The 26,617-nt window shown below is 36.8% G+C and overlaps 1 protein-coding gene across 1 annotated transcript; it reads left to right on the top strand.

Moving 5' to 3' along the window:
• The first annotated feature begins 15,693 nt into the window (after positions 1–15,693).
• LOC122754890 (olfactory receptor 2T11-like) lies at positions 15,694–16,653 on the top strand. The gene has a single exon (XM_044003327.1). The coding sequence runs from the start codon at positions 15,694–15,696 to the stop codon at positions 16,651–16,653; it is 960 nt and encodes a 319-aa protein (XP_043859262.1).
• The last annotated feature ends 9,964 nt before the right edge of the window (positions 16,654–26,617 follow it).

Below are 26,617 nucleotides of genomic sequence, written 5' to 3' on the forward strand. Positions count from 1 at the left end.
AATGACTCTCTTATTCTAACTGCTTTTGTGTGCAAGAGGATGTAGTTCTTTAAAGAGGAATTCCTAAGGACTCCAAACCCCTAACCCCTATCCTGACCCCCCTACCCCATTTTTGCTACAACAGAAGCAGACTATCAAAGAGTCTGGGATTCAGGGTCCAGGTTCAGGTGTAGGCATATTGTTGGTGAAGCATGCCACCCTTCTCTTGGCAGAGAGGTGAGAAATGAGATATATACTAACAGACAATGACCAATGTATTTATTTGTTTTGTTTACCTTTATTTCTCTGTTTTCATAAATGATTCTATTGGTTTGTGTTTGGGGAATCCTTATGAAGTAAAAGCAATGTTTAAAAATAAATTAATAAAGTATTTTAGCTAATAATGAAATTAAAAACTTCCATCAAAGCCAAAACCATTTTTCATGTATTCTTAGGGTGTCTAGATGACAAAGTATAGGAATGCTAGCCAAAGTGATGCACTATAGGGAGTCTATGTGTCTTCAGACTACTATAGTAGCTGTGAAGGTCTGGTAGAATCCTTGAAACAGTCACCAATAGGGCTTTGAAGATATCACTGGTGGGGTTGGCATCCTAACCAGTTTGATGAAGCTATTCCTATGAATCTAATATAGTTCTGAAAAAAACATAGGCTTTACAAAAACCCATTATGTTTTAATTGAAGCTACTTGACTAGTCTTTAAACACAAATCTTTCTGGCTTCCAATGAATAGCCAGTCACAGCCCCAGCCCAAGTTTCTGTGGTTCATTCTGTTCTGACCAGAAACTGAGTCTTCCCCTTCCAGACTGATACCTTTTTTATGCTAATAGGGTCATGTTTTGTTTCAATTCTTACCTAGCCCTTAGTCATTGAATGGGTATGGCCTCAGAAAAACTGAGACCTAGAAAAGACCAAGGAAGGCCAAGGTTGCCCACTGCATCCTGGGCCATCACCAGTTATCTTGACCATTGTCTTGCCATTGGAATCTGATGACTCTAAAAAGCAACAATTAGGAGTTATTTTGCCCAACTGTATGCCAATAAATTTGACAATCTAAAGGAGATGAATGAATATTTACAAAAATGTAAACTGCCCAGATTAACTGAAGAGGAAATAAAAAACTTGAATAGCCCCATTTTAGAAAAAGAAATTGAACAAGCTATCAATGAACTACCTAAGAAAAAAATCTCCAGGTCCAGATGGGTTTACAAGTGAATTCTACAAAACATTTAAAGAATAATTAATTCCAATACTGTATAAATTATTTGGAAAAATAAGTGGAGTTCTATCAATTTCCTTTTATTTCAGAAATATGGTGTTGATACCTAAACCAGGCAGAGCCTAAACAGAGAAAGAAAATTATAGACCAATTTGCAAAAATTTTAAATAAAATATTAGTGAGATTACAGCAATTTATCACACTGTGGTGAAGTAGGATATACCAGGAATGCAGGGCTGGTTTAACATTAGGAAAACTATCAATATAATTGACCACATTAATAACAAAACTCACCAAAATCATATGATTATCTTAATATATGCAGAGAAAGTTTTTGACAAAATACAGCACCCATTCTTATTAAAAACACTATAGAGCATAAGAATAAACAGTACCTATCTTAAACCATCAGCAAGCATTATATGCACTGGGTTAGGGGCATTCCCAATAAGCCCAGGGGTGAAACAGGGATGTCCTTTATCACCTCTATTCAATATTGTACTATAAATGTCAGTTTTAGAAATAAGAGAAGAAAAAGGTATCGAAGGAGTTAGAATAGCCAAGGAAGAAACAAAACCATTACTCTTTGCAGAATCCTAGAGAATCAGCTAAAAACTACTTGGAACAATTGATAACTTTGGCAAAGTTGCAGAATATAAAATAAATCCACATAAATCATCAGCATTTCTATATATGACCAACAAAGTCCAGCAGCAAGAGATAGAAAGAAAAAATACATTTAAAATAATTGTAGACAATCTAAAATATTTGGGAGTCTACCTGCCAAGATGTCATGAAAATTTCTAAGTCCAACAATGAAAAAGATAGCAAAGTCTCCAAGCCATAAAAAATTAGGTTTATTGAGAGAGCGCCTATCTCACAATAAAGCCGGTCAGTCAGGGGTAGGACTCCTAAGTATACACTATTAATTTTAGATAAACTCCTCCCATTATACAATCTAAATGATACAGAAAAGAGAAATTGAGACACAGTAGTCATGAACAAGGGTGTCCACATGGCTCATGGGGACAGGGACGGGACAGGAACATGGGCCACAGCTTTGCTCGGCAAACTGCCAAGTTGGGGATTTGGTCAAGTCAGCCAACCAAACAGGGTTATGTTTAGGGTTCTCAGTGTTGATTGGCTACTCCAGGCTAGAAGATAGTATTGTGGTTAACCACAATGTACCTTAGAACCACCATGGAGAGGGACATCAGTTAAGGACAAGTTAACTAAAGAATATACATATCTATGCTCTGAACTATATTATTATTAACCTAAATGATTAGAGAATACTCAAAATTAAGTAAATCATCATTTGTAGTCTATAATACTCATTACTACCATAATTAAATCACTTATATCTAAGGGTTAGGGAAAATCTCACAGAGACAAACCCAGGAACCATATGAACACAATAAAAAAATGCTTTTGACACAAATAAAATCAGATCTAATAATTTGAAAAATATCAATTGGTCATCAATAGACTGAGGCAATATAACAAAAAATGACTTCTATCTAAATTAATTTACTTATTCAGCACCGTGCCAATCAGACTACCTAAAATTTATTTTATAGAGTTTGTAAAAATAATATAACTGCCCATTTAGAAGAAAAGTTCAAGAATATCAAGGAAACTAATGAAAAAATGCACAGGAAGATAGACTAGCCATACCAAATCTAAAGCTATATTATAAAGTGACAGTCATCAAAACTATTTGGTACTGTCTAAGAAATAGAGTGGTGGATCAGTGGAATAGGTTAGGCCCAGGAGACACAGTAGTGAATTACAATAGTAATCTACTATTTGATAAACTCAAACACTCCAGCTTCTGGGATAACAACTCACTGTTTAACAAAAACTGCTGGAAAAACTGGAAGATAGTATGGCAAAAACTAGGCAGAGATGAACATCTTACACCGTGTACCAAAATAAGGTCAAAATGGATACGTGATTTAGACATAAGAAGTCGTACTATAGGTAAATTAGGAGAGGAAACTTATCTCTCTGATCTATGGAGAGGATAAGAATTTATGACCAAACAAGATACAGAGAATATTATGAAATGCAAAATGGATGATTCTGATTACAATAAATTTAAAAGTTTTTGTACATTTGAAATATTTTCATCAATATTCATTAGTGAAATTGGTCTATAATTCTATTTTTTTTGCTTTGTCTAGCCCAAGTTAGGGTACTAGTCCTTATATAGATTCCTAAAAGGAGTTTGGTAGATGTTTTCTCTATATTTGAGAATTATTTTTGTAGCATATTTAAAATATTTTGATAGTTCGCCTCCCTCCCACTCCCCTTCCTTCCTTCCTTCCTTCCTTCCTTCCTTCCTTCCTTCCTTCCTTCCTTCCTTCCTTCCTCCCTCCCTCCCTCCCTCCACATTAGTCAGGCTGTGAAAGAAAACATACAAAAAATACTTCAGAAAAAGGAAATAACCAAAAAATTATGCTTCAATCTGTACTCAGATATGATCAGTTCTTTCTCTATAGATGGATTGCATTTTTCCCAAGTCCTTCAGACTTTTTTTGGATAATTTTATTGGTGAAAATAACTAAGCCATTCATGGCTGATCATCTCACAATAATGCTCTTATTTTGTATACAGTGCATTTGACTTTGCATCAGCATGTAAGTCTTTCCTGGTTTTTCTGGTAGCATCATGCTCATCATTTTTTAAAATAGGAAACTGTATTTATATAATACTTTAAAGAGAAATTTCCTTACAATAAACCCATGAGGTTGATTATTGCAACAACAGTAATAGATAACATTTATATAGTACATTATAACTGATGAAAGATTTTTTTTCACAACAGTCCAGCACAGTAAGTACCATATATTTTATCATTATCTTCATCAATCAATCCTCCTCCTCATCAATGAAACCTCATCAATCAATCATCATCATCTTACCTATTGCCTCTACTTCAAAATTTTTTCACAGTTTCTATTTCTGTGTTTCCCTCTGTAAGGGGCTAAAATTCTAGTTACACTGTCTATCTATACTATCTAATGAGGGGTCACCAATAAATTAGAAGCTTTAGCAAGAGTATTTAAGTATTTATTAAAGAGCATTAGGATCTAATGATCAGAGAGAAAGGTAAAAGTCTAACTATTTTTAAGAGACCCCATCATCCAACCTCCCATGACGAGGTAAGGAACCAAAAGGACCCAACGTTTCCTTCTTCCTCCCAGAAGCCTCCTGTGAAACTGGGGAACATCCCATCCACACGCACACACAGCTCCAAGCTAATTGGCTGGTAGGTTTGATAGACAGTACCCATGAGCAAACGTCTCTTTCTGATGCCAAGGAAAAGCCTTATGGCTTGCCCTCAGACTCCTTCTCCTCTTGACGGAGCTTTAGGTGGCATCACTCCAATCATTACACCTCCATCCTATTACCTCCCCATGATATTTACTCTATTTTCTATCTTCTTTTACCCTATCCCTCCTCAAAAGTGTTTTGCTTCTTACTGCCCCCTCCCCCAATCTGCCCTCTCTTATTTCACCCCTCCCCCCTTACCCCTTTCCCTTCTTACTTTCCTGTAAAGTTAGATAGATTACTCTCTCTCTCTCTCTCTCTCTCTCTCTCTCTCTCTCTCTATATATATATATATATATATATATATATATATATATATATATATATGTTATTCCCTCTTTGAGCCAATTATGATGAGAGTAAGGCTCACTCACTCCCCCAAACTTCCCCATCTTCCCTTCCACTCCATAAGCTTTTTCTTGCTTCTTTTACCCCATTCCACCTCTCCTTTTCCCTTTCTCCCAGTCCATTCCTCTCCCCCCTTAATTTTATTTATTTTAAGATATCAGCATGGGGGGGCAGCAAGGTGGCAGAGTGGATAAAACATTGGCCTTGAATTCAGAAGGAGCTGACTTCAAATCTGGCCACAGACACCTGACACTTACCAGCTACTCAACCCTGGGCAAGCCACCCAACCCTGACCACCCCCCCAAAAAAACAATAAAGAAAATAAGTGCTTTAAAGAAATCATCCCTTCATAATCAACTTACACCTGTGCCCTCTAAGTATACCCAGCTACACTAATGAGTCAGTTCTTATGAGTAAGAAGTATCATCTTCCCATGTAGGAATGTAAACAGTTTAATCTTTTAATATCCCTCATGATTTCTTTTCCATGTTTACCTTTTTATGCTTCTCTAGGTCTTGTATTTGAAAGTCAAATTTTCTATTCAGTTCAGGTCAAGAATGCCTGAAAGTCCTCTCTTTCATTGAATTCCCATTTTCCCTTCTGAAAGATTATATTCAATTTTGTTGATTAGGTGATTCTTGGTTGTAATTCCGGTTCCTTTGACCTCTGAAATATCATATTCCATGCACTCTGATCCTTTAATGTAAAAGCTGCTAAATCTTGTGTTATCCTGATTGTAGCTCCATAGTACCTGAATTGTTTCTTTCTGGATGATTGTGATATTTTCTTCTTGACCTGGGAGCTCTGGAATTGGGCTATAATATTCCTGCAAGTTTTCATTTTGGGATCTCTTTCAGGAGGTGATCAGTAGATTCTTTCAGTTTCTATTTTCTATTTCTAGATTATCAGGGCAATTTTTCAGGATGGTGTCTAAGCTCTTTTTTTCTTTTTTTTGGGGGGGGGGTGTGAGGCAATTGGGGTTAAGTGATTTGCCCAGGGTCACACAGCTAGTACCTGTCAAATGTCTGAGGCTGGATTTGAACTCAGGTACTCCTGACTCCAGGGCCGATGTTCTATCCACTGCACCATCTAGCTGCCCCTAAGCTCTTTTTTTTTTATCATGGTTTTCAGGTAGTTCAATTATTTTCAAGTTTTTTCTCCTGAATCTATTTTCTAGGTGAGTTGTTTTTATTTTCCAGTCACATGTAGAGATAATTTTCAACATTTGTTTCTATAAGATTTCTAGTTTCAAATTTTTCTCCCTTCCTCATCTCCCTCCCCCCTCCCCAAGACAGCAAGCAATCTGACATAGGTTATATATGTACAATCACATTAAACCCATTTCCGTATCAGTCATGCTGTGAAAGAATAATCAGAGCAAAAGGGAAAAATCTCAAAAAAGTAAAACAAGAACAAAAAAATAGAAATAGTATGGTTCAATCTACATCCAGATTCCATAGTTCCCTTTTTCTGGATTTGGAGAGCATTTTCCATCCTGAGTCCCCTGGAACTATCTTGCTGAGAAGAGTCAAGTCTATCACAGTTGATCAACACACAATGTTGTTGATACTGCGTACGATGTTCGCTTGGTTCTGCTCATCTCACTCAGCATCAGTTCATGTAAGTCCTTCCAGGTTTCTCTGAAATCTGCCTGCTCATCGTTTCTTACAGCACAATAGTATTCCATTACATTCTTGTAATGGTACTTGTTCAGCCATTCCCCAATTGATGGGCACCCCCTCAATTTCCAATTCCTTGCCACCACAAAAAGAGGAGCTATATTGGGGGCAGCTAGGTGGTGCAGTGGATAGGACACCGGCCCTGGAGTCAGGAGTACCTGAGTTCAAATCCGACCTCAGACACTTAACACTTACTAGTTGTGTGACCCTGGGCAAGTCACTTAACCCCAATTGCCTCACAAAACAAAAACAAACAAACAAACAAAAAGAGGAGCTATAAATCTTTTTGTACATGTAGGTTCTTTTCCTCTTTTTTAAAGATCTCTTTGGGGTGTGAGATTAAAATTGGATATTAGATCATAAATCTCCCCTACTTAACTTTTCCCTAATTTATCTCCCAGACTAGTAAATGGAAGAAGCTTCTGGTTTTCTAGATAGAGCCTTTATTGTATGGTAGTCACAAGGTGATGTTGATTAGAAGGATAGGAAAATAGAAATACAATACAAATCGTCTTAAGTCTAGGCTTAGTCTATATTCCTTATAAAAACTCACCAAACCGAAAAGGCCACCTTTGGAGAGAGAGAGACCGTCTGTGCCGCGCCGTCAGGAGTCCCGCCAAGCAGGCAAAAAGGGCTACTCCCGTTCTCTCCACCCCGGAAGTCAAAAACCCGGCAGGCAGTCTGACATGCGCAGCAGGCGGACTGTTCATCTCCTCCCCAAAAGGGTGGTCCTTGAAAAACTGGCGTCTTTCAGGGGGAAAGACCTAACAGTGGTATTGCTGGGTCAAAGGGTATCCACAGCTTTATAGCCCTTTTGGCATAGTATATGAGCATTTTCAATTGCTGTCAGATAAAAATTGCTCAGGGTCCTGAGGGTATAAAAGCATAACAGATGGCAATTTTTATGTCATTTTTAATTAATAAAATCATATCAGTTTTTGATATTGAGCCATTTGAAAGTGGCAAGGACTTGGGTGGGGTGGCAAGATCTATTTTGGTTCTTTAGTAGCTATGGCTGTAGTACTATCAGGAACAGTTTCAGGCTACATCTTCATAGGTATTACTTCCTAGGATGATGCCTGTAGGCACTGGACTGGAAGCATTTCATATGTTCTTGAGTTCAGGATCGTGGGCTATCGTGAATGATCTAAGGGATCATGATGGTCAATGTGGTTGTTATGGTTTGATTTTTCTGGAACATGTTGCTTTGTGCTCTCTCAGAGTGCCTTGCTATTTCAGCCAGACTGACTTGCCTGACCTATAGGCAGGTGGTGGGGATGGCTGGCCCTTTTCCCACAGGAATTATTTCCCTGGATGATGCCCTGGAAACAGGACCAGTGGTCTGAGTTGGGATGGACTTTGGCCTCCCCAGGGCTCTTGTGCCTCTTGGTGCCAAGTTGTTCAGCAGTTGTTGCTAGTGGGGATGAGGAAGATAGACCTTTTCTCCACAATGATTTTAGCCTCAATGATGCTTGTGTGATAGGCTGGAAGCAAGTCTGGTAACTTGAGAGCACTGCTAACCCCAAGGTTCTTGAGTTGAGGATTCTGGACTTTCTCTACTGGCATCTGAGGGGATACAATGATAAAGGTGGTTTTGGTGGTTTGACTTGTCTGGAAAATGCTGCATTTATTAAACTCTTGTGTGCCAAGCATTATGCTAAGTGTTGGGGATAAACAGAAAGGCCAAAAAACCGGGTCTCTGTACTAAAGAACCTCACATCCTATTGTGGGAAACAAAATACAAGCAACTGTGTTCAAACAACATATAAAGGACATATAAAAGATAAATTGGGGGAGAAAGCCTTCTTATAGGTAGAACTTTATTTGAAATTTGAAGGAATCCAGGGAAGCCAGGAGGAGAAAGTTTCAAGAAAGAAGAGTCAGTGAAAATGCCTGGAGTCAAGAAATATAGTGTCAAATTTGAGGGATAGCAAGGAGGCAGTGTTATGCCATGCCATGTCTCTTTTCCACTGTTTCACCAGGGAATGAGTGAAGGGGAGTATTATATTTTAAAAAACCTGGAAAGGGAGCATCAACTAATTGTTTCCTATGATCATAGGATCATAGATTTAGACCTGGAAGAGAACTTAAGGGTCATCTATTTCCAGATGAATAAACTGAGTCCCAGAGTGACTAAGTGACTTGATCGAAGTCATATAGATAATAACTTGCAGAACAGAAATTTGAACCTAGGTCCTTTGATTTCAAAACCAGTGCTCTATAAGTTATAGTATGGAGCAGGGTCCATTCATTCATTCATTCATTCATTCATTCATTCATTCATTCATTCAATCAATCAATCAACCAATCAACAATCGTTTATTAAATGCCTATGTTATGCAAAGCCCTGTGACAGAGTTTCTGGAAGTTATAATTTCCTGAATCTACACAACTGTACTAACATTTAATTCATAATCTTCCTAACTTGTCCATAAGAATTACATAAGGGACATTTTAAAAATGCTTTGGCAAAAAAGTTGGTAAACTTTATTATGCCATTCTTAATATGTAATAAATATATTACAACGATAAAAAGGATGTGAGTTTAGTCTGATATGATGTATTTTGATGATTTGAAATGTTTATTAACTACCTCTTTAATAAATATATCCTAGAATTTTTCTAAGAATTAAACTTAAGCTAGTTGCATGCTCCATTCTCTTCCGACTTTTTGAAAGAATTAATCCAACCCACATCTAGAATACTACTACTGAGGTGAACCCAATGATCATGAAAGAAGCCCTTAACACTTTGGGATCACTTTGATGATTTTCCTGACATCATGCTTAAGTTTGTTTCTTTGCTATAAATTACTCCTACTTCTGTCTTCTGGTGCCAAACAGAACAAGTCCAATCCATCTTCTATATGACAACCCTCCAAGGACTTGAACACACCTCTGAGTCTTTACTATTCCAGTTGTTCTTCTCTACATGTTCACCAGCTTAAAATTATTGTTCTTAAACTGGAGTACTAAGAACCAAGCAAAATTCTCCTGATGTAATCAGACTAGGTTAGATTATAGAGCAACCTTTATCTATTTATTCCTATAAGCCATGACTCTCAATGCTGTCCAAATTTGACTAATTCTTTTGGCATTTCTATCATGTTTTTTGTCTCATATTAAGTTTGTAATTCACCATAACCACTAGATGTTTTTCATATAAAATGTTGTCCAACCATACCTACTCCATCTTATATTTGTGAAGTTAATATTTTAAATCTGTGTGAGCCTTTTGATTTACCCCTAATAAATTTAATTTTATTAGATTCATCCCATTGTTCTAACCTGTTAAGATCTTTTTAGATCCTATCATCTAGTGTGTTTTGAGATTTACATTTTGTGCAAATCACAGATAAAAATGGTAAACCACACTGGGCCAAGCACAAATTCCTAAGGAATTCCACTGTAGTTCACCTTCCAGGCTGACCTTGAACCTCTAATGACTACTTTTTTAATCAAGCCATTCAATTAGTTCCAAGTCCCTCTAATTATGCATACAGTCTGCATCTTTGTCATAAAGAATAGCATGAGATACTTTATCAGAATACTTTGCTAAAATCTGTATCTATCATATCCCCCTTATCCATTAGCTTAAATAACACTTTCAAAACAGGAAATAAGCTTATGCTTACTTACATGACTTTTTTTTTTTCAATGAAACTTTACTGGCTTTTTGGAATCAGTTTCCTTTTTTTAGATGTTCACTTGATATTTTTTAATAAATTCTAGATTTTTGACATATAACAATTAATGCTCATCAGCTTATAGTTTTCAGACATATTCTTTCCTTTTTTGAAAATCAGATCAACACATTGCCTTTACAAAATCCTGTAGTTCCTCTTCAAAATCTTTCAGATATTACTGACTTGGCAATATTATACTCTTTCAGACATTCAGCAATATTTATAATTTCTTTCAGTTCTCAAGGATGTAGTTAATCTGAAGACTTGAATTATGCATGTTCAATTAAGTAATCTCTTACAATCTCCTTAATTGAATACTAATTCCTTCTTAGGCAGACTTGATGTCTTCCCCAGTTCAAAGGTCATTCTTTGCCCTAGAAAACAAAAGTGAAATTTTAGGAATATACAGTTTTTGCCTCCTACTTTTAGTTATTATTGTTCCATTCTTTCTGATTGGTGGTCTTATCCCTACTCCCAAAATAGACATAAAAACCCAGCTTTTGTTATCATTAGCATCCTTCTCTATTCTCACCTCTTAAACTGTTACTTTCTTTTTATTTGTTTTTTGTTTTTTTCCATATAAATTTTTTATTATTTTCTAGTAACTTTTTTGGGGTGGGGCAATGAGGGTTAAGTGACTTGCCCAGGGTCACACAGCTAGTGTCAAGTGTCTGAAGCCAGACACTTGAACTCAGGTCCTCCTGAATCCAGGGTCAGTGCTTTATCCACTGCACCACCTAGCTGCCCCATCCAGTTACATTTAGAGATAGTTTTCAACATTCGATTTTATAAGATTTCTAGTTTCAAATTTTTCTCCTTCCCTCCCTTCCCTCCCCCCTCCCCAAGACAGCAAGTAATCTGATATAGGTTATATATGTAGTAGTTATTTTCATGTATTTTGACATATATTTGTATGTATTTACATATATATTTTAGCAATCTAAGTGAGATGTGTAACTTTTTCAGTTTCTTCAGACAAAATGCACTTTTCTTCCTCATTAGAATTATTTCATTTTGTATTTTCAGAATTTAGTTTATGAGATCTGTTCATTTCATCTAGGCTAAATGCCCCAGTATAATCTCAGTACATATGAGTTGGCTCTCCATAGAACACTTTGAAATTAGCCCTCCCTCAAATGGAGAGTTCACGATAGACTTTGCTCATCTTTCCCTGCACTATCACAAATTTTAAAAGGCAACGATCAAATCCTCCTCCCATTCTTTTTCCATGGGAATTTGACTTGCACACACACACACACACACACACACACACAGAAAATTAAGAGGCAAGTAGTTCTATCTTCTCTCTTTTGTCTTTATAAACTGAATAACAGTCTTATTCCTTCCATTTTCACCCAAATAATTATAAAAAACCTTTTGTTTTCCTTCTTTAGCTTTCCTTACCAGATTTTAACTCATCATCAGCTTTAGTAATTCTGACCCTCTTCTTTCAGGACCGTACCACGATTTTATAGTCATCTTCCTTTCTGTCAGTGTGTGGATTCTTTCCTTTCTCAGTTCATCACCCTTCTGTAGACAGTCTTTAGTCGTAAGCTATTCTGATTGTGAGCTCTTTTGAACTCAGACATGTCTTTGGACAACACACATGCAATCTATCACTTTGCCCAGACTCAAAGTCTTATTAACCAAAGCTTTTACTTCATTAGTATAAAGTAAGGTAAGAAAAGACATAGGAAAAAGAAGAGGAAGATGAGAAGGAAGGAAGGAAGGAGGGAAGGAAGGAAAGAAGAAAGAAAGAAAGAAAGAAAGAAAGAAAGAAAGAAAGAAAGAAAGAAAGAAAAAAGAAAGAAAAAGAAAAAGAAAAAGAAAGAAAAGAAGATATTAGAAATAAATTTAGGACCATCCAGTTCAACTCAAACTTAATCAATATTTGCCTTCATAACACATGTGAACAAATAGTCATATAGACTTTTCCTGAAGACTTCCAGTGCCTCCTGAGAATCCTGACCTGACTGTAGCATAGAGTATATAAGGCAGAATAATGGACAGTAAGATTTGAACAAACACTAGAGGGATGAAAAAAATGAATTGGAATATAACTTAGAAATATTCTTTTTATTTTTATTTTACTATAAAGATCTTTTTTTAAATGTAAAAAACATTTTATGGACCACCATATGTTAATAAGAGGCAGCTAGATAGTTCAGTGGATAGAGCACTGGGCCTAGAGTCAGGAAGAACTGAGTTCAGATACAGTCTCAGGAATTAGCTGTATGACCCTGGACAACTCCACTGGAAAAGGAAATGGCAAGCCACTCCCATATCTTTGCCAAGAAAACCCCTTGGAAGATATGGTCTATAGGGCTGGAGAAAACTGAACAGCAACATATGTTAATAATGAAAATAATAATGGTTCTCACTTTAGTGCTATATGATTTTAAAAGTCCATTACATACATTGCCTTACTTGACCAATAGTAGTTATAATAGAAGTATGCATTCATTAAAACATATGACAAGAGTTAAAATGAAATTTGCAAAATATTTAAATTAATTTCTATTTTATCAGTTTCTGTAGCATTTATATCCATTTTAAAGTTTCAATACATGTGTGTGAAATATAATTTCTTAGGTCTATTAAAGATAAATTGGCTTTCTTATTTATATTGAGTCACATGAGGGCTTGGTGGTCTCTTCCAGCTTTCAGAGATTGGGGTCTGGTTGAAGCAATGAAAGTTTCAGCTTTATGGTAGGGATTCTCAGTCCCTGAAGTGTCCAGTTCTAATGGGTTGGGAAACACTGATCAAGCCCAATTTCTTTTGTTAGAAAGAAGGAAGGTGAGGTTCAGAAATACAAAGTGATTTTCTCTAGCTTAGCACCTTGGGGGAAGAATCAAAATTAGGTTAAAATGTTCTCATTCATTATAATACTTTGCTATCTTCTTAAAACAAGTATAAATTAAGTGTTTGATATGTTTGGTTTGAGTTTCAGGTGGACATACAAAGCATACAGGAGGAAGAACTAGGTCTTAAGGCAGAAATTATAGAAGAGACTGAAAAATTGGGGAGCATTACATAGACTTCTGAGCAATCTTCATAGTTATGAGAGTGCATGGAATTGTCAAGGAGAAATTATATGCAGAGGCTAGAAAAGGACATATGTCAAAATCTTGAAGGATATTCATATCTTGAGGCTTAGATCAGGACAAGGTATCAGAAAGAGAACAGTCACACAAGGTAGAAGAACCTGGACAGAACAGTGTCAATGGGATGCAAGAGACAGAGTATTCATAAGGAAAAGGACAGTAAGCAATATAAAATATATTTTAAAATGTCAAGGAGAATCAATATTGTGGGAAAGTTCATGGATTTGCTAAATAAGAGGTCGCTGTTGACATTAGAGATAGTAGTTTCAGTAAAATTGTGGAACTCAAATTCATATTACTAAAGCCTTAAAAGTCATAAGGAAATGGAGAAAGTGACTATAGACTATACTTTAAAGTTTAGTAGTGAATGGGAAGGAGTGATAAAGAATGATCACTTGAGAATACAGGGTGAAGGACAGTTTTTAAAAATTGTGTTTAGAAAGGAAAAGACTCAATATTTGAGGCAAAGAATCAATAGTCCTTGGAACAATCAATCAACAACATTTATTAAGCATTTATTATGTACCAGGGACTGTGCTATGAACTGGAGATACAAACAAAAGCCAAAAGCAGTACATGCCTTCAAACTTACCTTGTATTGAGGGATGTACAAAGTATGTACATACTTTGGTATGTATGCACCATACATAGTAGCTGGGATTTGGAAAAGAACACACTAGCAGCTGAGATAGTATCTCAGCTGAGTGTTGAAGGAATCCAAAGAATTTGAGAGTCAGAGATTAGGAAGAAAACCATTCCAAGCCTGGGGAATAGCCATTATAAAGACATGAAGGCAGGAGATGTAGTTTTGAGTGTGAGGAAAAGCAAGTGGGATAGCATCACTAAAGCACAGAGTATGTGTTGAGGGACAGTAATGTGAAAGGAGGCTAGAAAGATAGGAATGTATCAGATTGTAAAGAGATTTAAATGCCAAACAGAGGAGCTAATATTTGATCCCAGAGTTAATAAGGAGCCATTGAAGTTTACTGAGTAAGGGAGAAGACATGGTCAGATATGCATTTTAGGAAAATCACTTTGGCAGTTGTGTGAAGGATGCATTGGAGTTGGGAGACAATTAAAAGAAGTCCAATTAGAAGTCTATTGCAATAGTCCTGGTAAGAAGTTATGAAGACCTAAAGTAGAGTAGTTGCTGTATGAGTGGATAAAAGGAAATGTATTGAGATATTGTGAAGGTAGAAATAGCAAGATCTGGCAATTGATTGCATATTATAGGATAAGATTGAGGAGTGATCCCAAAGTGGCAAGACTGGGTAACTGGAAGGATATTAGGACCCTCAATAATAATAAAGAAATTCAGAAAAGCAGAGAATTTAGGGGTTGAGTTGGTTTTGAATATGCTGATTTTTACATGTCTCTAAGATGTTTAATTTGAAATGTTCAATAAATATCTGGTGATGTGGGACATTAGTTCAGCATTAGAGCAAGAAGAATCATCTGAAGAGGGGTGATAATTTAACCCATGGGAGCTAGTGGTATTACCAAATTAGAAATCATAAGAAGAAAAAAGAGAAGGACCTAAGACAAAGTCTTAGGGTGGGATACTTGTAGTTAGTGGATGTTATGATATTGAAGGGGAACAAAAAAAAATTGATCAGTCTGGAGAACCAAGAGAGAAAGGGGTATAATTAAAATCCAGAGATGAGAGAATATTAAGGATAATAAGCTGGTCAACTATGTTAAAGGCTATGAGAGGTCAAGAAGACTGAAGATTGAGAAGAGAATATTAAATTTGATAATTAAGAGATCATTAGTAATTTTTGAGAGAGTAGCTTCAAATGAATGATGAGATCAGAAGCCATTTAAAGAGTTTAGAAGGGAATGAGATGAGAGGAACTGGAGACTTTTTTCAAGTAGTTTAGTTAATAATGTCCCAGAAGAAGGCTTAGGTGGAAGAGTTAGTCTTGACAAAAACTCAAATTTCATCTGAAACTTGAGCAAAGAAAAGTTCAGGACTCCTGGAAAGGGTGTTTTTATTAAGTCAATAACACAATACTGAGAATTTTTTTCCAGATTATTTATTTCCTTTGGTAGCTGGGCTAGTAAGCTTGATTGTCTGAAAATGAAAAGTGGGTTCTGAATTGGTCAAGAGAAAGAACACTAAAAATCAAGATTGCCTGATAAGGAAAAACTTCACCTGCTTAACAATTTTTATGGGTGATATTTAAAAATTTTCCTAACGGCAAAGTGTCTGGATTCATAGAAGATATTAGTGAAGAATTTGTGCCCTTGGATGGAGCCTCTTTCATTATCTTCCCTGATTTCTATGTCCTTGTATCCTTAGGGCATTGGTCCATCAGAGGCAATGAAACCAGAGAATCAAACTTCATCCTCAGACTTCATCTTGTTGGGCCTCCTTGTGGACAAGAAGGTCACAGGAGTGGTCTTTGCTATAATCTTTTCCATCTTTGTGGTGGCTCTAACAGCCAATATGGTTATGATATTCCTAATTCAAGTGGACTCCCATCTACATACCCCCATGTACTTCCTGCTTAGCCAGCTCTCTATTATGGATACCCTCTTCATTTGCACCACTGTGCCTAAGCTCCTGGTAGACATGGTATCTGAGGAAAAAACAATTTCCTTTGTGGGTTGTGGAATTCAGATTTTTCTTTATCTGACCATGATTGGTTCTGAGTTTTTTCTCCTGGGGCTCATGGCTTATGACCGTTATGTGGCTGTCTGTAATCCCTTGAGATACCCAGTCCTCATGAACCGTAGAATGTGTCTTCTTTTGGCTGCAGGTTCCTGGTTTGGTGGTTCCTTGGATGGTTTCCTCCTCACACCCATCACAATGAATGTCCCTTACTGTGACTCTCAAACCATCAATCATTTCTTCTGTGAGATCCCTGCAATCCTCAAACTAGCCTGTGCAGACACATCCCTCTATGAAACCCTCATGTATATATGTTGTGTGTTAATGCTGCTCATTCCCATCTCTATCATCTCTACCTCCTACTCTCTCATCTTGCTCACAGTACACCGTATGCATTCATCAGAAAGTCAAAAGAAAGCCTTTACCACATGTTCTTCCCACCTGACTGTGGTCAGCATCATCTATGGAGCTGCATTCTATACATATGTGCTGCCTATATCCTACCATACCCCTGAGAAGGACAAGGTGGTATCAGCCTTTTATACCATCGTTACACCCATGCTTAACCCTTTGATCTATAGTCTCAGGAACAAGGATGTCATGGGAGCACTGAAGAAAGTCTTATTAAAATGTTCCCCCATACAGAAAATTACAGCAAGTGATGCTTAACATCAGTGACCACTTTATAGTGTTCACAGTTTCAGACCACATAAAGATGGCAGGGTGGGTATAACCACCAGTGATGATGCCTTTTGCCTTCCAGTCACTCTTTCCCCAAAAAACCCTGTAGCACTAGATCCCATGGCAGGAAAAATTATAAGAAGGAGTATCTTTCTTGATTATCTTCTCTTTGCTTCTTCTTGACCCTGGAAGGTGCCTGATAGGAATAATAACTTGTATATTCACACTGCCATGAGCTCAGAGTAATCGATTATAAGCTTTCATGACTACCATGATTTACCATATGTGTCACAACTTCATACTAACATCTTCTGGGTCCTACCATATGCCCTGTTCATATGCCTGGGCACTGTCACCTGACCTGCTTTTAAACCCTAAGGAACTTTTTCATTTGCCCAAATATTCACCCTTAGGATTTCTGGGCCTTTTCATCTGTCTTGTAGCTAAAGTCTTTAATATGTGTTATCCTCTCTAATTAGCATGAACTCCTTTGGAATATCTAATTTTTAAAAGTTGTATTCCCAGCACTTAGCAGAGTACTTAACAAGCTAGCACTTAATAAATTATTTTGTGTTCATTCTTTCAGTCATAGATTCCATCAGCACCATCATCACTATTGCTAGTCACAAAACTACCGAATGATCAAAATCATCTCAAACAACTTCAAGTGTGCCTCAGCTTCATCAAAGATGCAGGAAGAGTTTGAGTGGTTGACAATTACTTGGGGTTTTTTTTGTTGTTGTTTTGGTTTGGTTTTTTACTGCTTGAGTATAAGAATATTTGTCCCATCTGGAATCTTTAAACCCAGAAATGATCAGGCTATTCATAATTAATGTGTCCAGGGTGGCATCCCTTCACCATAAAAAGAAAGAAAAGTTTCAGTAGGTATAGATGTGTGTGTGTGTGTGTGTGTGTGTGTGTGTGATATCTAATCCAGGGACAAGTGATGATGATGTATGCAAATACACAGAAGTGGGAAAGGCTAAAATGAGGCTAAAAAGTTGTGAGTATACCAATTTGACTGAAGTATGGGGCTATTGAAGGGTAGAGCCAGAATGGTAGATTGGAGCCAAAATGTTTCCTTTTTTTCTTTTTTTGTGTGGCATTGAGGGTTAAGTGACTTGCCCAGGTTCACACAGCTAATAAGTGGTAAGTGTTGGAGGCCAGACCTGAACTCAGGTCCTCCTTATCCACTGCACCACCTAGCTGCCCCTGAATGTTTCCTTTTTTTAGGTAATAGATAGCTGGAAGTTGATGAGGAAATGAATGACATAGTCATATTATGCAGTAGGAAATTGACAATCAGATGGCAGATGAGACCGGATTGGTGAGAGAGAAGCTAAAATTGAGGTTTTAAGACTAGGTGAGATGACATTGATGGCATCAATAGAATTAAGGAAACTAGGAAATGAGATAGGTTTAGATGGAAGTGCTTAGAAGGAGATTCCTGAGTATTGCAAATAGCTCATTTTGGAAGCTTTAGAGATAGAGAGAAGCTACAAGAAAAATACAGGGGAATCTCCATTGTACATCTGGCATTTACACTTTTGCTAAATAAAAAAAAAATCTGTTTGGAGAATGGAAAACTGAAACAACATTCTTCAGTTGCAGCTTTTAAGAAACTAGGTTTCCTAAAGGGATGAAATGAATTGGCAGCATTAGGGATTTTCCCTTTGCCTCAGTATTTTTGGTTGTATTCATTTGTGCAGATGGACACCTTCTTAATTATATCTTTAGCCATTTTCTTACCTATGTCCTCTTCATCCCTCCAAATAAACCTCAGAGACACAACAACAACAAAACAGGAAAACTGCGACTACATCTTATAAAGAAAAGCTAGAGAAGAAGGAAAAGCACTGGCACTGCAATTCTATGTTCCTTTGACATGGGGAGGAATTGGTTTTTTTTTACCATTTTATCTACTCTCTGCCATCTTGTGGCCATATAGTAGTATAACATTGGCCAGATAATTGGTGCTTGTGTAGGTTGCTTTCTATAACCTTGTAGGATTTAATATTGGAAGCTTCAAGAATGTCATGTTGAATGATTCTCCAAAGTTCATGTCCCAAGTTCAAGATATTACCCAAATTCAATAGCGTATAGCAAAAAAAAAAAAAAAATGTTGGGCTAGCAAATATATTGGGAGGGAAATATAGCTGGAGGAGAAATACCTCAAGGCACAGTAGAATAAACCTTCATTTTTGAGAGTTTTCCACTCCTGCTGGCTGAATACCATAGTAAAACTTCAATCCATGGGATCCTATCTAGCCTTTCACAAAACCCTGCGAAAACTGTTCTCCCCAAATGTACATGTAAGACATAACTTGGGAAGTTTATCATTAGGACTCCTATACTCTAATAGACTCAGGTGGTGTATCCATCTGACTAATCTGTCAGACTGGACTAGAAAACCTGGATTTTAGCCCTAGGACAATGGTTCTAAATTAGTCCAACCCCCTAATATTGTAGATGAGGAAATTGAGGCTTATAGAGATTAAAAGCTTTGTTCATATAGATAATAAGTGAGTGACAGAATTTGCAGAATAAGTGAGATATAGAATTTATAAGGGGGAAGTGTTCAGTCTTGTTTGCCACCAGCCTAATAGAATTGGAGATTGATTCTTTTGTCTACCTAAATTGGATTGATAGGATTAAACCACACCTGTACTTCACCTTTGCCCTTCAGTGATTGTCTTTTGCACACTTTCCCCTTATGTCATCTGTAGAGCTCATTTTATTTTGGAACACCTTCAGGTCATGTCAACCAATGGAATTGAATGATACTAACCAATTAGATTTGATCAATGCCTCTATCAAAAGAAGATAAAAAGTCTTGACTACATGAGGGTTGCCATCTTGCCTCCATCTTGGCTTGTGCTCTTGTCTCAGAATGTGGTTGCTTGGTGTGCACTCTTCTTCTTAGGCCTTGAGACCATGGGCTGTCTCTCTGAGAGACAAAATGGGTCTGGGGCTTTCCTCCTGCCTGTTCTAAATGCCACACTATCAATTCTTTACTGGTATATATGTTATTAATTAATAATAAAGGTTTACTGCCAAAATGGATGCAATAGCTATTGATATATAAGTAGCAATAATTTTATAAAACCCAGTTTAGCACAAATATTTTTTAAAACACAATATCTACATTGAACATTTTTTAAATCTTTTAAAAAAATGTATTTTCATGGACTTCTCTATTCCCTAGAATCTTCTCATATCATTATCTAGAACCTAACAGAGGTTTTTGCACTTAAGTAAAGTTGTTAGATAAAAGATCTAGAATTGGAAGACCTCAGAGACCGCCTAAAACAATACTATTATATGATAGATGAGGAAACTGAACACCAGGGAAGTTGTTATTGCTGTTGTTGTTGTTGTTGTTGTTGTTGTTGTTCTCAGACAAGACTAATGACATAAGGAGAGTGATGTCTTGACTTGCAAGTGGAATTGGAATTAAGTGAGGTAGAGTTGCACATCAGCCTCAACCTCTTCTCCAGAGTTATTGGGGAAGAATTGGAAGGAAGTTATTGGGGAAGAAAGGAAGAAATGGAAAATGACACTGAGGTTTGAAACCTGGGTGCTGGGAGGACAGCAGGAGAGAGGTTTGGAAGAGAGGTAAGGTTTTTGGTTTTGTTTGTTGGGGTTGGGTGTGGTTGGGAAAGGAAATGAGTTCAGTTAAGGTAGTTGGTGTACATGTAGGACTGCAATCCAAGAAAGAGAACAGGCCTTAATATAAAGTTATTGGAATAGAGATGATAGCTGAACTCATGGGAGCTGATGTAGTCATCAAGTGAAAGTATAGATAAAAAAAGGGTCCAGGACAGTATACTCATAGTTTTATAGGCATGACACAGATGATGAATCATCAAAAGAGAAGTACAGGTCAATGAACCAGGAAATAATATTGTACTGAAAACCTAGAGAGAAGAATATGCAGGAGAAGAGCTTGGTCAACAGTTTCAAATATAGCAGAGAGGCTATTCCTCTCTATATTCCCAAGGGCTATTCCTGCTATTAGGTCTGTATCCCAAAAGGGATAAAATAAAAAAGAGAGAGGACATAGACGTACAAAAATATTTATAGCAACTCTTTTTTGTAGTGGCAAAGAATTGGAAATTGAGGGGATGCAAATCAATTGGGAAATGGCTGAACAAGTTGTAGTATAAGTTAGTGATTGAATACTATTATGCTGTAAGAAATGGTGAAGGGGATGGTTTCAGAAAAACCTGGGAAGAATTATATGAACAAATACAAAGTGAAGTGAGTAGAACTAAGACTACACTGTACATAGTAACAGCAATATTGTAATAATAATTGACTGTGAAAGACTTAGCTATCCTGATTAACACAATGATCTATGAGATTTCCAAAGGACTCATGATGAAAAATATCATCCACCTCCAGAGAGAACTGGCAAACTCTGAGGCAAGATTGAAAAATATTTTTTCACTTTATTTTTATAGTTTTGTGTTTTTTTAAAAATTATAACATGACTATGATGGAACTATGTTTTGCATGAATTCACATTGTGAGAAAATAATTATTAATGGTGGATCTCTGAGGGAGACCAATAGATCAGTTTCAGTCCTTTTTTCCCCTCACTCCAGAAAGTTTAACTCCTCCCCAAGGGAACAAAGGAAATAGAGATTGTTTATTTTGTTTAGAAACACACTTATATGCTGGAATTTACCCTTTTGTATACTCTTTAGACTACTCTCAAGTCATGTCAATCAATGGAACTGAATGATGCTATAACCAATTAGCTTAGATCAATGCCTCTATCTGAGAATAAAACCCTTGGTCACACCAGGGGCAGCCTCTTTGCTATCTTTTTGCCCTCTCTTGCCCCTGTCTCTGGCCTCTCTTGCAGCATGCTCTTAGAATTATGTAGCTATGAACGCCTGAGATTATGAAAAGTTAGGAAGACACACTGTCAATTCTTACCTGTTATATAAGATATTAATTAAATTAATTAAATGTTTACTGCCAAAATGGGTGCAATAGCCATTAATATATAAATAGTAATCAATAATTTTAGAAAATGCCATTTAGCACAATATTTTAGAAAACACAACATATAATGGATATGATTTTGCTTTCCTTCTCAATGGGTAGAGGAGTGAGGAAGATAATTTAGAAATGGAAATAAAAGGGGGAAATTATAGTTCAGTTCAGAAATGTTTGCAGGATGTTGTGGGAGAAATTAATGGGGACTTGGAGTAGGGGTCCTTAGGAATTCCTCTTTAAAAATTCTGCTCTCTTGCACACAAATCCAATTAGAATAAAACAATATTTTATTTAGGGGCTAGGCAAAGGAAACCAAGAGAGAAGTCCTTGGACTCCTCATGGGGTGAAGGCATGACACAGAGGAATGGCTCTCTGAGATACCTATCTCCCCGAGCAGGAGACGGGCAAATCCTTTTATAGAGGACTGATGGTGGTGGTTCTATGGGGTGATCATCTGACTGTGGAAAATTCCTTTTTTGGGGGAGGCCCATCCCCAACTGTTGGTGGCTGGGGAAAGTTGGGTGAGGGGTGGCTCTGGATCATCTCTCTTCCCCTCAGGCGACAAAGGCACCACCCACACCTAATCTTATTTTCCTGAGGGATGGGGGAGACTGGTGGTAGTCCTGGAGCTAACTCAGTCTCGATCTGGTACCATTTATCTCTTCAGGTGTATCTGTTCTTTGGTTTAGTTTCTCAAGGAGAAGGTTCTTTGATTTACTCAAGAAAACTTCTGAGGTACCCCAGCCCCATAACAAGATTAGTTGCTATGATTTCTTTGAAAAACATTCCATTAAAAAAAAAGAAATCTAGGGGCAGCTAGGTGGCCCAGTGGATAAAGCATCAGCCCTGGAGTCAGGAGTACCTGAGTTCAAATCTGGCCTCAGACATTTAACACTTACTAGCTGTGTGACCCTGGGGAAGTCACTTAACCCCAATTGCCTCACTGAAAAAAAATAAAAAAAGAAATCTATACTGTTCTCTATCCTTGAATTTTTTGACGCCTTGTTTAATTTTGATCAGAACTTTCAAAGCTCTGACCCTAGATTTTACTCACCCTATCTTCTTATTCTTTTCTACAGAGGAGGGCAGAAAGTGTGATAGAACTGTATGAAAACAGGCAAGACACTTATCATAGGAAGCCAGGAAGTACAGTGCTTATAGAGGACTAAGCCTGGAATCAGGAGCACCTGAATTCACATTCAGCCATTCACTAGCTGTATGACTCTGGGCAAGTCACTTCAAGTCTGCCTTTTTTCAATTTCTTCAACTGTAAAAGGTGGATAATAATAGCACCTACCATTCTGGGTTGTTGTGAAGATCAGGTGAAATAATACTTATAAAGTGCTTAGCACAGTGCTTGGAACATGGTGTAAAGGCTAAAATTCTAGCTATACTGTCTAAAATATCTAATGAGTGGTCACCAATAAATTATAAGCTTTAGCAAGAGTTAGGCTTTTAAGCATTTATTAAGGAGAATAAGAATTTGGTAAAGAGAGCGAGAAAGGCCTAGATTCCTATCTATTAAAGGGAGAGTGCATTTATAGCTCCCTTCTCCACCAGAGTCCTCAGGAAAGAGAGTGAGTCAGAGCGCCAGCCTCCCCCTTCCTCCTCCCACAAGCAAACGTCACTTCCTGATGCCAAAGAAAAGATGCATGGTCTTGCCCTCAGAGACCTTCACCTCATGGCTTTCTACAGTAAGTCTCCAGCAGGTGGCGTCATTCCAATTGTTACAATAGTAGATATGTGCTTCCCCCCCTTTTTTTTTCTTTCTCAGTTTCTGCACCTGTAAGATAAGGTGGTTTGATTAGATGACATTTAAATTCCCTTTCAGCTCTAAATGTATTATCTATACAAATGTTTCTGAACACTGATGGAGTCCATAATACAATGACTATTTAATGATTCAACAACCAATTTACATATCAGCTGGTCCCTTATTGCTTCACACTAATCCTTTTATACTTCCCATATTAACTATTCCACTTCCCTCAGTATTTTTCTTAATATTTTCTCTCCTTAAAACATACCATCAGCTCTGTACACCTTTTCCATAGAGAACTTCATATAATACTTAATTTTTCAAAAATGAGGCTTCCCTAGTCCTTACATTTACATTTTTAATTACAATACATAGTCCATCACTCTTTACTCTTTTGTTCCAGTTACAGAGGAAAGGGAGAATCTTCTTGCAAAGGCTAATTTCTCCATCTGTACTTTTGGTCTTTTCTTCTCCAAGAATTTCCTTCTTCAATTTCCAATCTCCATTCTCCACTTATTCTTTCTTTTGCTTCTTCCTAGTAACTGAAAGGGTTTGAACACCAATTTTATGACTCCATTAGTTTATGGTAATCTAATAAATAGAACTGATGCTGGGCATGAGGGGTTGGGGCTCTTCATTCACTCCATTCAAGAAGTCTGGGCCTACATACACAAGTGTGTGTTTAGAATCCCAACCCTCTTTGCCCCCTGAGGCCATATAGCCCCTGGAAAACAGGTCTTCCTTGTCCTTTTCATTTATTCCTTTCCATTCTAGGTAAAAGGGGGTTTAAAAAATTATGAGGGAGAGCAGCTAGGTGGCACAGTGGATAGAGCACTGGCCCTGGATTCAGGAGTACCTGAGTTCAAATACAGCCTCAGGCACTTGACACTTACTAGCTGTGTGACCTTGGACAAGTCACTTAACCCTCATTGCCCAACCAAAAAAAAAATTATGAGGGGAAGCCACAGGAATCCTAGAATTGGAATCTAAGCCAGATTTTTATATCCATTGAAGCAACTATGCCCCAAGGAGATAGGGGTGATCTTTGGGACCTTAGACCTTAGGGACCCTAGTCAAAAAAAAAAAATTCATCTGAACAGTTATGATGAATATGACCATGGCAGGATTAGTGCTATGTAGGAACTGAGCTAAATTTTGAGTTTCCTCCTGCAGTATCCAAGGTGATGCAGGGGACAGTATGCCCCTTGCATGGAAGAAAAACCTTCTTATTGCTGTGTCATTTAAGACCCCTTTGTAAAATCTGCCCAATGTTAAGTTGTAAATAGAATAGGGGTGCTAGTTATTGGGTCCTATAAATGGCAGAAAAATAGTCAGTGAGGAGTTGAGACAACAGAGGGAAAAGAAATCTGTAAACTTCTCAGGATATCCTCAAATCCTGGGATGGAGAGACATAGCCACTTAAATCTGGAAGAGAGGGACAAAACCTATATAAATACATGTGGGGTCTGATCTGAGATAAAGTTTAACTCTTCACCTTTGAGGGGACAGCAATAGAGATTCTCCACCCAGGGCTTTAATTTTTTATATATTTTAGATTGTGGAGTCCTCTAAAAATTGACAACATTTTTTAGGCTGAAATTGTCTTTTTTTTTCTGGTGTATGTTTCTACACAAGTCAGTATTTATCTGGTAGACTGCTGAACTTATTGATTAGTTGAATACTTAATAACTAATACTTTATTCTGAAACAATTGAGATTTAGTCTAATGTGAGAAATATGGCATTTGCATCATTATAATGCCAGTGCCTAGATGAAAAATGTTCATCTTTTTCTTTTTGTGTTAAAGCTAAACTGTTTACCATATTAAGAGATCCTTTTACTCTGAAAATTCATAGGGTTAAGTAAGCATTATTTTATGTTGTTATTTCTTGCTTTGATAACTTGAGTACTTTATATTTATGTAGATACCAATAAATTTTATTTGAATTGCCAGTGTACAATGTTCTCATGGTTCTGCTCACTTCACTTTGCATGATATTTTTCTCTTTTTAAATTATTTAATTTATGGAATAAAACAAACATGTTCATAACATGTTTTTATGTTCATAAAGAAGATAATTGCCTGCAAAACTGCCAATCTACTATGCTGTTCCTTTCAAATGTACAATAAAATTATTATGTAAATTTCTTTATTTTCCCCTTCTCCCCCGTCCCCACCCTGTTGAGATGGCTACCAATAGACACAAATAGGTGTATATATGTAAAATTATTCTCTCTCTCTCTCTATATATATATAATGGGCCAAAAGTCACAAATGGGTTTCAATATTTAATAATTCCTTTATTTTTGTTTTTAATTTATAATACCATAGCATCACATACATTATATATATAAGAAATGAATTTACATCATGTGTGAAAAATCAAATATCATAAATTGTGAAAAATAAATTAAAAATAGTTATTAAAACATCATGACCGGGGCAGCTAGATGGCGCAGTAGATAAAGCACTGGCCCTGGATTCAGGAGTACCTGAGTTCAAATCCGGCCTCAGACATTTAACACTTACTAGCTGTGTGACCCTGGGCAAGTCACTTAACCCCAATTGCCTCACCAAAAAAAACATTAAAAAAAAAACAAACAAACATCATGACCTTTGGCCTATTCTGTTCTTTTATTTATCAATTCTTTCTCTGGATGCAGATAGTGTCCTGCTTCTTATGTCCTTTGTGGTTAATTTGGATATTTATAATAGTCAAAATAATATATTCATTCAAAGTTATTCTTAAAACAATATTGCTATTCCTGTATACAATGTTCTCTTGGTTCTACTTATTTCACTGTTCATTATTTTGTGTGTCTTTTCATGTTTTCTAAAATCTTTGAGCTCATCATTTCTTATATCACAATAGTATTCCATCACAATCATATACTTGTTCATTCATTCCACAACTGATACATCCCCACAATTTCCAGCTATTTTGCCACCACAAAGAGCTGCTATAAACATTTTAGAATATATAAATTATTTTTCTTTTCCCTAATTATTTTTGGAAATAGACTAAGTAGTGGAATTGCTGGATCACAGTGTACAAGCAGTTCACTATCTCTATGGAAATAATTCCAGACTGTTTTCCAAAATGTTTGGATGAGTTTACAATTCTACCAACAATGAAGTAGTATTCTAATTTTTCAACATCCCTCCAAATATTTGTCATTTTAGTC

The sequence above is a fragment of the Dromiciops gliroides genome, chromosome 4 (assembly GCF_019393635.1).
Source record: "Dromiciops gliroides isolate mDroGli1 chromosome 4, mDroGli1.pri, whole genome shotgun sequence".
Classification (NCBI taxonomy): Eukaryota; Metazoa; Chordata; class Mammalia; order Microbiotheria; family Microbiotheriidae; genus Dromiciops; species Dromiciops gliroides.